Here is a 13,180-nt window from a genome sequence, read left to right on the forward strand (position 1 = left end):
GGTGTGTGTGTGTGTGTGTCTGTGTTTGTTTGTGGCCCTGCAACAGACTGGTGTCCTGTCCTGGGTCTACCCTGCCTTGCGCTCTATGGCTGCTGGGATAGGCTCCAGCCCGCCGTGATCCTTAATGGGACTAAGCGGTAGAAGATGAATGAATAACAACATGAGTGTAGGACTGACAAGCCAGCCATTCTGTACATGTGTCAACAGGTACATGATTCAGATGATTATATTAGAGCTGTTCTGGAAGGCAGAATTCACGTTGTGGATCAGCTGCACCTGGTGGAACCACATATGGGGAGTCAGTGCGCATTCACCCAGACAATTTATCATTTTACTGCTCTGATTATATATTGAATTATATTAGCGTGTTTGGTTAGTGTGGTGGTGTTTTTGTTTGTTTGTTTGTTTGTTTTTGTTTTATCAAAATGAGGCATCTTATGAATGTTGAGCAAGCGCTTCAGTTTTTTTTTAATTGGAGCAAGACGGAGCGCGCAGCGTGTCATCGGTCTAAAGTCTCTGATCAGTGAAGATCCTGATGATGAAGGAGGTGATAACTCTTTTGTTTTGGATGAGCAACTGAGTAGGTGGATCCAACGACATATGCACAGATCTCCACAGTGGATCGGATCGCACGCTTCTGTTTCTAGCTTGTCCTGGATTCAGGTGCAACAGAGCTCTGTCCCTGCGCCGAGTCCTGGGATGCAGAGCTGGATGCAGACACACACTCCTCCAGCAGTGGCTCCAGGCGTGTTTCGTTTAAAGCGTCGAGATCGTTAGCTTCGATTTTGTTTTGTTCCTCTTTTGTTCCTTTTGCGCTCTTTATTCGCAGGCTATTCAGTGATGGGAAAAGTCAAAAGCTCATTCATCCACCTTTCTCGATGATTTGTGATTTTTTTACTTTTTTCATTCAGGAATCATCGTATGCCGTGTGACCAGGCCATAAGGCCTTCTCCCCAGTTGCTCAGTTTAGACGGGTGGCCAGCTCTAGGAAGAGTCCTGGTGGATCCAAATGTCTTCCATTTATGGATGATGGAGTCCACTGTGCTCATTGGGACCTTCAAGGCAGCAGAAATGTTTCTGTATCCTTCTCCAGATGTGTGCCTTGAGACAATCCTGTCTCAGAGATCAACAGACAATTTCTTTGACTTCATGCTTGGTTTGTGCTGTGGCATGCACTGTGAACTGTAGGACCTTATATGTAGACGGGTGTGTGCCTTTCCAAATCATGTCCAATGAATTGAATTTACCCCAGGTGGACTCCAGTTAAGCTGTAGAAACATCTCAAGGATGATCAGTGGAAACAGGATGCACCTGAGCTCAATTTTGAGCTTTATGGAAAAGGCTGCGAATACTTACGTACATGTGATTTCTTATTTATTTATTTATTTATTTATTTATTTATTTTTAATAAATTTGCAAAAATCTAAAAAAAAAAAAAACTTTTTTCACATTGTCATTGTGGGGTATTGTGTAGAATTTTGAGGGGAAAATGAATTTCATCAATTTTGGAATAAGGCTATAACATAAAAAATGTGGAAAAAATGAAGCACTGTGAATACTTTTTGGATGCACTGTATGTTGCTGTAAAATCTTAATGTATTTTCTGCATTAATGCTGCAATCACAGAAGTGTACATTTGCCTTGCCAAGGGCACTGACACAACCCCACGACAGACCATGGCTTTTAGACATGCTGATACCAGTCTGGCTGGTGTTTTTCTTCTTTGGTCCAGAGCAAACGGCACTTATTACCTCAAAAAAAAAAAAAAGAAAAAAGATCTGGAATACTGATTTGTCTGACCACAGTACACATTCCCACTGTCTGACAGTCTGGCCCAGATGCCTCAGAGACCAGAGAAGTCGACACTGTTTCTAAACAAGGTTAACATAAGGCTTCTTTTATTACACAGTAAAGTTTTAAGTGGCAATTCTGAATGCAACTCTATATTGTAGTGCTTGACAGGTTTCCCAAAGTAATCCCTTCCCCATGTGGTTATATCAGCTGTTGATGAATAACGGTTCTTCATGCAGTGCTATCTGAGGGACTGGAGATCACAAGTGCTCATCTTAGGCTTGCACTTTTACCTTTTATGCACTGAAATTCCTCCAGATTTGTTGAATCATTTAATGACATTCTGCACTGCGGATGGAGAAATATGCAAAGTGCATCCAGTATTTATTTCACAAATATTAGTTTAAAAGATTTCAATAACTTTCTCACACATTTGTGGATAAAATTGAGCCCAAATCTTTCAAGTGATGAGATCCTGAGCCCATCAAACTGAGGTCAAATCTTTAAATGTGATAAAGTTCAAGATTTACTGTTCTTAGGTAAGAACAAATCCTACAAACACTCAGGAATACTCTTATGCAGTGGTGGGCACAGTTCCACCAATCCATTAATCTCTAATTGGCGAAACTAACTGTTTTGTTAGTGGATTAGCTTTTCAGCTAACTTCAAAATCCATCAGCGGACCAATTACAGCGCCTGGTTATACCACACAGTTTTCAAATCACAACTTAAACAGACTTTTCGGTTTTGCAAATGCCTATTTTTTTTTTTTTTTTTTTACAAATGAAAAAAAGTGACATATTTTACAAAAGCACATGGGACTGGAGGACCTTTGTGGCCGGGACGGCGGTGGGATCGAACCCAGCGCTGCTCGCACTAAAGACCAGAACTCTACCAGGTCAGCCAAAGGGGAATTCCCCGTTAGCCAAGGTAGTGGGAACGTCTTTTCAATCCGGACTTCATCTTGCTACATATCTCCCCACCATTTTTGACTTAGTCCCGAAGTCACAGGTGCATCTACCCACATCCTGTCAACCACGCCAATTGTGACCAGAGGACCTTTGTGGCTGGGACGGCCGTGGGATCAAACCCCGGACACACGTTAACAACACACACGTTACATTAACTTGTGTTGGTTTTTACATAGAATGAATCAACAGATGTGAGCAGAGGCTCAGTTTATCCATAATCCATTTGTGCATCTGTGTGTTATGTTCAAAACTTCAGAATTAGTGCATTATTTTAAAATTAAAAGATATGTGTTATATTTTCACTTTGTACAAATGACAGGATTGACATTAATGTAGTTATTCTATCCAGATTAATTTGATTTATAAATCAAAACCATAAGTCAAACCTGCTTTCCTTTTCAAGACATCAGCTTCACGGCTGTACCGCTGTATGCTGTTAAGATAAATGACGCTTCCCTATAGCAGTGGGCAGGGTGCGCATATTTGGCTGTATTTGGGTTTACGATCATCTTTGATTCAATCAGAAGCATTGGCAAATCGGCTTGTTAGTCGCTGAGAGTATACCAGAGACGATACTTAAAGTTATCGGTTAGCTGTAGCTTCCGATAAATTGTTTTGGTGGTTTATCGGTTTAGCGTTATAAAAGGTAATTTTTCAGTTACCTGATTAGCCGTTATCAAAGCTAACTTTTTGGTTTGCTGTGCCCACCATTGCACTTATTCACATTTCAATACCAACATGTTGTCACATTGGTTGCGCTGTCTGCTTATGTGAAGGTCATTAAAATACGATATTGCAGTGATATGTCCATGATATCTCTGTTCATTATTATCTGTTACGTTTTGGTAATTTACAGAGTATTTGTTATAATAAAATAAATGAAATGTACACTGTACAAAATGATAGCCCCATTACGTTAAGTGAATTTATGTCTTCTCACTTACTCCACCTGTAATGGCAAGTTTAGGATATTGGACTCAAGTTTATATGTTTTCAAAATCTGAACTTGAAGCTATCCATTGTCTTCACTAACTGTGAGTTGAAACGAAGCTTATCTTTACGGTGAGTTAAGTGATATTCATTTGAATTAACTCACATTTTCAAGGCAGCTGGTGAACTTCTGTTTTTACAGTGTACCAGCACTCTAACATTAATCAAGTGGAGTAGCAGCCACACATAGAGGGGACTGAAGTGTTGCCTCAGTGCCCAGGTCTGTATCCAGATAGTCAGTCAATGGTACTCCTAAAACATAGGGTGGGGGAAAATTAAATATAAAATGATTTAGATTTTTCCTATAGCCTACCTGAGAGTGCCGTTTCCCCGATGATGACCCTGATGTGCTAGTCCAACTCTGACAGCTTTTGGGTGTCTGCTGTTCCCCCTCCAGTCTGCTGCATATCCCGTCGGGATTTTGAGATGGGTTTTTTTGGTGTCTGATTTTAAATCTAAGCATTTCTTAGCCACTGATTTCCTGCACTAAGTTAGTACCCGAGTTGCAACATATGCCCTATATGGGTATTGTCAGAGTCGGATTAAATGCTTTAGAAGATAGACGCACTCGAGGTGATTTAATTGAAATGTACAAAATCTTACATGAAAATATTAGTTTTGAAATCTTCTATGAAATGAGAAGATATGCTGGCCTTAGATGCCATGGGCTGAGACTTGAGGTTGAAAGGTCAAGATTGAATATAAGGAAATATTTTTCAGCAACAGACTTATTATGTCGTGTAATAGTTTTTCCTTGGTATGGCAATGGACTCGGACACCACTGCTTTTTGGTGCTGTTAGAACGTAGTGCTGCATTTTATTACTGTGGATCATCATATTTTGCTCGATAGGTTGGAGAATCATTTTGGGATTACTGGAAGTGCCCTTGCATGGTTGACGTCATACCTGTCCAGTCATTCTCACTGTGTTTTGTATAATAACACTACCTCTAACTTTAGTGATATGAAATTTGGGGTTCCACAGGGATCCGTTTTAGGCCCCCTCCTTCGTCCCATTCATCCCATCTTCTCTATGGCTGATGCTGAGACTCTGATAAGTGAAGGAGTTCAAGTACCTTGGGGTCTTGTTCACAAGTGATGGGACGATGGAGCGTGAGACTGGCCGGAGAATCAGCGCAGCAGGGGCGGTATTGCATTCGCTCTACCGTACTGTTGTGACGAAAAGGGAGCTGACCCAAAAGGCGAAGATCTCGATCTACTGGTCAATCTTCGATCAGATTAATTCCTGCCACTTCATCTGTTCAAGTTATTTATTGATTGATTGATTGATTGATTGATTGATTGATTGATTGATTGATTGATTGCCCAAATAAATGCTCCCCCAGCCTCCATCCCACATGCCAGTCATTGCAGTCCACTTTGAGGCAAAAAGACATAATTGTGATCCTGCTTGTTCAAAAACATCAGGTTTTATCTTAAGTACTGAAATGATATTGCATTCAAGGGACGTTAGAACTTCCACCTTCATAACAATAAAGTCTTGTTAGCATCTAGTTAGTTTAGTTTCTTGGTTCATTTTTCACCACACTTGAGAGAGGATTTTTTTTTGGGGGGGGGGGGGGGGGGGGCTTATTTGTACAAAAAAAAAACCTTGACAAAAGACATGATAAAATATGGGACAGGTCTTGCAAAAATTAAAAACAAACAAAAAAAAATTATGATTACTCAGCAGTCAGTATTTAACTTCCCAGAGTTCCTGAGAATGGCTATAGATTTTTTTAATTATCAGGCAAGCATGCACCCCACCCCAGAAGCTAGGTCCACCCTGGAGACTGATACAACACTAACAGTTGTGTTTTTCATACATGACATCAGAGAGAAATACACTGCACTTGGTGTTCTGAATTAATTAATTTCAATTCAATTTAATTAATAGGGTTTTAAAAAGGAACAGTTTGCACCATGTGTCATGCTTATACCCCCGTCACACATAGCCAGAATCGAGACACATCCGAAAAGTATCGAGTTGCAGTTCGAAAACATTCTGACAGCCATCTGTGAGAGTCCACGCAGTTGGTCAAATTTGGCCGGCGGCCTCGAGTGTGATACACATGTTCAAAACCCTCTGGGCGCCGTCGAGATGGGACACCTATCCGACAGCGGTCCATGTGCAGTCTGAGCACCATCTGACTGCAATGTACATATTCTGATAGCAGTGGTGGGCACACTTCCCATAATCCGATAACAGATAATTATCGAAGATAATGTTTTCAGTATCGGATTATCTTTTTAGATAACTTTAAAAACCATTATCGGACCAATTATCTTCCGATTAATTTTTATCCGATAACTTTTAAACCGAGAAACAAAACTGAACAGCGACAAGCATTTTTAAAATTAGTTCAGCACCCACCTGTTAAAAGTTTTGTAATAGACGCATAGTTATAACCTTTGCAAACAGAAGAGAACTGCTTGTATAAAAAGCATCTCAATCCTCTGCAAACAAAGGAAAAACAGCCCCAAAAGGAAAAAGAAAAAAACATTTACTTAAACACCATACCGATATGCTCGCAATATGACCTAAGTCATCAGAGGCATACATTTTTAACTTATGGTTCAAATTTTAACCAAACTAATTTTGGACAAGTTATTTAAAATTACTGTCATGTTTGAAGTTTCATAAAGTAAAAATATCAGATATATGTTTTAGTTTTAAAGTAATGTGCTACTTTTTAAGGTTTTGTGAGCACCTGCTCTGCCCCCCAGTGCATTTTGGGTAGGATGATGTAATCTCAGTACGTCACGACAGGACAAATGCATTTCAGACACTCTGTTCAGGCACGGACAACAGCATTAAACTCTAGTGCCTAAAACTCTCTTGAATATATTCTCTGCGTTTATAGACGTTGATTTTTTTTTAATTGCGTTTGTTAAATTCCACGCATTTTAAATGTGAGCAGACAGGGATTATCTAGAATTTGTTTTGAAAGCCTCTGCCATCTAGCATCTACTGGCCAGTAGTGTTCATGGCAGTGTCTGGGGACCAGTAGATGGCAGTGTTCTATTTATTTTGACCCCGGTTATGTCAGATGATTGTCAAATCAACTTTTTTGCTTTGCAAATGGCTTTTTTTTTTTACAAATGAAGTTTAAAAACAAACAACTGCAAAATAATAATAATAATAATAACATTATTACAAGACAGCTCTGCAGTGTTTGCACAGGCACAGTGCGAACGGTTGGATGCTGCTTGTAGCTTTCAGCAGCAGGATAACCTCACGACGGCCGACCACAATAATATATCAAACAGGTTTGATTCTCATTCGACCATACAATCGGCGATCAGGAGGTGGTCGTCAGATGTTGACCGCAGCTTGATACTCCATGAACACTACACGATGCAGGACGCACGATTAACCTGAAACTTGGTCCAAAAAATTCCTGCATGAAAAATCATCTCGCACACTGTAAAGCACGTTTTACAACATCAAATGAATGTTGTAAAGAGAGAATGTGCAGAGCAAACATGCGCACATTCTCTCCACATGCAAAAAATTTTGCGATGACACTTCCAGGGCTCCGTAAAAATGCCTGTTTTTACAAATAAAAAAATGGAATATTTTACAAAAGCACATTTAAACACCAACACACGACAGAAGTCACATTAACGTGTTGGTTTACATAATGGAATATTTTACAAAAGCACATTTAAACACCAACACACGACAGAAGTCACATTAACGTGTTGGTTTACATAATGAATGACTGAACCAATCAGTGTTTAGCAGAGGCACGTTTACCCAGAATCCTTTGCGATCTGTCTCTTTGTTACAAAACGTCAGAATTAGTGCATTATTCAACATTAAAAGATATATGTTATATTTTAACTTTGTACAAATGACAGAATTGACATTAATGGAGTTATTCTATCGGTATTAATGTTATTTATAAATCAACATCATAACTCAATATGACTTTATTTTTCAAGACTTCCGCATGACCGGAGCTTTGTCATTGATAGAGAGCTGGCTTTACGGCTGCTCTCAGGGTGTCTCTGTGTTGGGAGGGCTGTAATAAATATTAGCATCCAGCAGGGGCCGAATGTTGAAAAAAAAAAACTGTGGTCTCATTGTTTAGGTCTCGGGGTGCCTCTGTGCTCGGAGCGCTGTAATAAACAAGAGCTTCCAGCAGGGGCAGACTGTTGAAAGAAAAAAGTGTGGTTTTATTGTTTGGGTCTGTTGTTAATTTTAATATTATTAGAAGCTATTAAATTTGGTTTACTAGTAGTTGTAAATGTGCCGGAGATAATGTTGGAATTTATTGGTTATCTGTAACTTCCGATACATTTTTGGGTGGTTATTGTTTTATCTTTATCGAAGATAAGTTTTCAGTTATCTGATTATCTGTTATCGAAGTTAATTTTTTGGTTATCTGTGCCCACCACTGTCTGATAGCGGCAAAACAGGATCCGAAACGATTTGAGCGCATACGAGGGAACCTCGAGATGGATGTGGCACAGCAAAGCCTGCCGGTATGACCTGCACGTGCCACGTATAATAATAACGGTCCATACGTTGATTGTACTCTGATGTCCAGTACTGGCAGGGACTGTGCAAAGGGGGGAACACAGCGTTCAGATGTTTGGACATCAGGCAGTCTTCAGCGCCTTTTATGGCCGTCTGACAGCAGTCTGTGTCATCTACCTGTTGTCTACATGCGCTTTGGATGCCATCGAGCAGGTGTGGACGAGGTAATCTGGATGTGTTCTGACACTACTGACCACGCCTCTTTTCCTCCCAACTGTGTCCGATTATGGCAATATTTGCCGTGTTGGTCTGGTACCTGCACATTCTTGCTATGTGTGACGGGGGCTTTAGCTTTCACGTTATGGGGGGTAACATACAGTAGTGTTCAGAATAATAGTAGTGCTATGTGACTAAAAGGATTAATCCTGGTTTTGAGTATATTTCTTATTGTTACATGGGAAACAAGGTACCAGTAGATTCAGTAGATTCTCACAAATCCAACAAGACCAAGCATTCATGATATGCACACTCTTAAGGCTATGAAATTGGGCTATTAGTAAAAAAAAAGTAGAAAAGGGGGTGTTCACAATAGTAGCATCTCCTGTTGACGCTACAAACTCAAAACTATTATGTTCAAACTGCTTTTTTAGCAATCCTGTGAATCACTAAACTAGTATTTAGTTGTATAACCACAGTTTTTCATGATTTCTTCACATCTATGAGGAATTAATTTTGTTGGTTTGGAACCAAGATTTTGCTCGTTTACTAGTGTGCTTGGGGTCATTGTCTTGTTGAAACACCCATTTCAAGGGCATGTCCTCTTCAGCATAAGGCAACATGACCTCTTCAAGTATTCTGACATATCCAAACTGATCCATGATACCTGGTATGCGATATATAGGCCCAACACCATAGTAGGAGAAACATGCCCATATCATGATGCTTGCACCACCATGCTTCACTGTCTTCACTGTGAACTGTGGCTTGAATTCAGAGTTTGGGGGTCGTTTCACAAACTGTCTGCGGTCCTTGGACCCAAAAAGAACAATTTTACTCTCATCAGTCCACAAAATATTCCTCCATTTCTCTTTAGGCCAGTTGATGTGTTCTTTGGCAAATTGTAACCTCTTCTGCACACGTCTTTTATTTAACAGAGGGACTTTGAGGGGGATGCTTGCAAATAAATTAGCTTCAAACAGGCATCTTCTAACTGGCACAGCACTTACAGGTAACTCCAGACTGTCTTTGATCATCCTGGAGCTGATCAATGGGTGAGCCATTGCCATTCTGGTTATTCTTCTATCCATTTTGATGGTTGTTTTTCGTTTTCTTCCACGCGTCTCGATTTTTTTTTTTTTTTTGTCCATTTTAAAGCATTGGAGATCATTGTAGATGAACAGCCTATAATTTTTTACACCTGCGTATAAGTTTCCCCCTCTCCAATCAACTTTTTAATCAAACTATGCTGTTCTTCTGAACAATGTCTCTTGAACGTCCCATTTCCCTCAGGCTTTCAAAGAGAAAAGCATGTTCAACAGGTGCTGGCTTCATCCTTAAATAGGGGACACCTGATTCACACCTGTTTGTTCCACAAAACTGACAAACTCACTGACTGAATGCCACACTACTATTATTGTGAACACCCCCTTTTCTACTTTTTTTTTACTAATAGCCCAATTTCATAGACTTGAGAGTGTGCATATCATGAATGCTTGGTCTTGTTGGATTTGTGAGAATCTACTGGTACCTTGTTTCCCATCTAACAATAAGAAATATACTCAAAACCTGGATTAATCTTTTTAGTCACATAGCACTATTATTATTCTGAACACTACTGTATGTCACATCAATGGATGTTGACATTGTTTGACCTTTACTTTGTAGATCAAGCATTCAACACAGTCAAAACTGTTCCATTTATTAATCCTATTAATTCAACCAATAATTTGCACCACTTTTACCAAAATTGGAGCAACTTTAACTTTTAACCCCTGTATACCAAACTGAACCTGACTTTGTCACCATTCTTGCTGTTTTTACCCCATAACACTCAGTCATAGATAGTCCAAACTATACATTTTTGGAATATTTATGGTCAGACAAATAATGTGGTATAGCTTTCATTATGATTGGAGCGTTTCTATATTTTGACCCCTACCTGGCTGCCTACTGAAACTTCAAGTGGCCAGTCCGTTTGTTTGAAGAAGTAGGAGTGTTTGTGTCGAATTTGGTGCCTGCATCACCATTTGAAGGATTGTTTCAGTTATCTGCTGCATTATACCAGTGTGGCTAGAGAATTGACCAAAAGCTCGCACTGAGCTGTAAAATATTTGTGATCAATTGGTATATAAGTGACTTCATTTTGATGTCATAATACAAAGTCATATACAGTTTTAAAAAAAACACCTTATTTGACTATGTGTGATTACTGGAAGTTCACTGCATGTATTGCTGACTGTAAGAATTCATAAACATCTCAGTGTGCAGAGAATAGAGAATGCAGGGTTATATATATATATATATATGTGTGTGTGTGTGTGTGTGTGTGTGTGTGTGTGTGTGTGTGTGTGTGTGTGTGTGTGTGTGTGTGTGTGTGTGTGAGTGAGAGAAAGAGAGAGAGAGAGAGAGAGATGCTCTAATTAAAGGAAGGTCAAATTAAATGAATTCAACAAGTGAAAATAATTATAAATCGCAATGAAATCAAGGAACATCAAGCAGGTGAACCCATATTTTTGACTTACAGTAAGTTTACATGTTTAATTTGGTTTATTCTTTCTACTGGCAGGAAATATTGAAATGATTAACTGAAAAAATGCTTACAACTATTACTGTAATGACCTATTCAGAGTTCACATTGTTGTAACAGAAAAATACAACTCGTTTTACGGTTAGTGTGTGTGTGTGTGTGTGTGTGTGTGTGTGTGTGTGTGTGTGTGTGTGTGTGTGTGTGTGTGTGTGTGTGTGTGTGTGTGTGTGTGTGTGTGTGTGTGTGTGTGTGTGTGTGTGTGTGTGTGTGTGTGTGTGTGTGTGTGTGTGTGTGTGTTCTTGTGATCAGAAGAACCCAGTCTCACTGACACTTCTTTATTGGTGGTCTTGAGATTTACATTTCCTCAGTTAACCCCAAAATAAAAAAAAGGCAAAAGTGTAATCAAATATTCTAACAGTTTCAAGTCATAAAGCTGTTTTAAAACGCACGACTGGACAGCGGAAGAGCGCAATGGAAAACCGCTTTAGATTTAAAATAACTCTCCCGTGCGTAAAGCTCGTGGCCAGGGTCCGGGTGTGGACAGAACTGCGTCAGTGGGAAGCTTTCCTAAGAGTTGTACAAAGGCATACAAACTGACCAGGGATTTATTCCAAAGTGTGGAGGGGGGGAAATTAACGTACTATTCACCGACGACGGACGCGACGTTATTCTTCCGTATGATCCGTACACTTTTAACCGCCACTGGAAAAAATGCCGGAAAACTTACCGCCGTCCTGGAGCGCTGATTGCGCCTCCACGCTGAAAGGCTCGCGCTCCGTGTACGCCGAGTGATGCGGGTACGTGTATTCCGCTTTGGCAACAGGATAAGCGCCGCTTGGAGCCACTCCGTTCAGGTTGTAGTGGTGGTACGTGTACGGGTTGACGGGCTGCGCCGCGTAGGGCTGGGGGTAGAAGTCCTGGGAAGTGTGGAGAGCGGTCTGTCCGCTGTAGAAGTTCATGTCAGTGGAGGACTCCGGCGGGGTCGGAGAATCCTTGGCGGCAGAGGTCACAGCCATGGGCAGGGAGGGCTTCTTCTCCTCGAAGATGGGTGATTGATGCCCGTTCATGTTCAACATCACACCTTTACCTCTATCAGGGAAATCTTCGCAAGGAGGAGGAAAAAAGTGCGCAATTGCGCTCCTGGAGTCTCCAAACCCCCCCAGACGCAGCAGTCAGGCTGCTGTCCACCGTGGCGGCGCCCAACCCAAGTGGAGCGCGTAATTACAGGGCGCGCCGAGCCGAGCAGGACAGAAGGAGCGAGTGTCTCCTTCTCATTGGCTGGTTTGCTCGCTGCTTGCCTCTGCCCCGGAGCCAAGACAGCGCTGACTGTCGCCTGTCTGGCTCCGTTATTCTCCCCACAGAAACCTCCACAAAGCCTCTCCCCGGGCCTGCGCCAAAGCGCATAAACGGCCGGAAAGCCTGCAAAGTTCTCAGACTTTTACCTGGTGATCTTCCTTCTTTTTAAAAGTTCTTCTCGCAGTAGCGCAGAAGACGATTCATCAGCCAGGCGCAAATAAAACAAACGCATAATAGTGTGATAAGGAGTGTTTACGCATTAGATTTTCGTCACTGCCTCTGATTCAGATGCAGATGTAAGCCCCAGTTGTTAGATAATCAAGGCTTATTTTGAAAAAAGGGTTTCCCGTTTTACTTTTGTGGACTTGACCCTAAATTGCCCCATCTCAGTTAATAAATAAATACAATAAGCTCCAAACACTCCGCGGGTAACGACGACACAGGTTTTTCTTTCTTCTTTTGGTGAGAGTGTGAATATTTAAATGGTGGGGTAATAAAATGTGGAGTAACTATGCAAATGCTTTGAAGTAAATTTCAACTGTCTACTACAAGCATGTTAACTCACACATACAATACACAACTGATAGAACAAACAACTGCATTCGTTTTCAAACCAAAGCACAAAAGCTTCTGACAGATAGTTTGGCACATCTGAGAAAAAACACAGAACTTGTCAAAATCTACTGTAATTTGAAAGAAAAATGAAAAAAAAAGAAGAGCTTCCTTTTTTAGTAAACTGTGCGGTACTTCAAAATGTTCTGTCTCACCCCAAAACAAAAGTATCTGTCTCAAGATATGACCTCCTTCCATGAACTGAGACTTGACCATTGGTCCAAGTGCACTGAAGAGAAAACATGCTGGAAAAATAATACAGGAACAATCCTGTGACATTTTCTCGGTG

The 13,180-nt window shown here is 40.6% G+C and overlaps 1 protein-coding gene and 1 long non-coding RNA gene across 2 annotated transcripts in view; both read right to left on the reverse strand.

Annotated features, from left to right (window-relative positions):
• The window catches only part of LOC117528566 (homeobox protein Dlx3b-like), a 42,552-nt gene extending 30,409 nt beyond the window's left edge, over nt 1-12,143 (reverse strand). Inside the window, exon 1 of the mRNA XM_034191202.1 lies at nt 11,711-12,143. Within this exon, the coding sequence (XP_034047093.1) occupies nt 11,711-12,059 (349 nt within the window). The 5' untranslated portion in view covers nt 12,060-12,143. The remainder of the gene's footprint in view (nt 1-11,710) is intronic.
• On the reverse strand, nt 4,027-5,871 carry LOC117528567. Its single transcript, XR_004565816.1, has 3 exons — nt 5,860-5,871; nt 4,695-4,699; nt 4,027-4,207 (listed from the first exon to the last, which is right to left on the reverse strand). It is a non-coding gene; the product is annotated as an uncharacterized LOC117528567 (long non-coding RNA).
• Nucleotides 12,144-13,180: the final 1,037 nt, after the last annotated feature.

The sequence above is a fragment of the Thalassophryne amazonica genome, chromosome 16 (assembly GCF_902500255.1).
Source record: "Thalassophryne amazonica chromosome 16, fThaAma1.1, whole genome shotgun sequence".
Lineage (NCBI taxonomy): Eukaryota > Metazoa > Chordata > Actinopteri > Batrachoidiformes > Batrachoididae > Thalassophryne > Thalassophryne amazonica.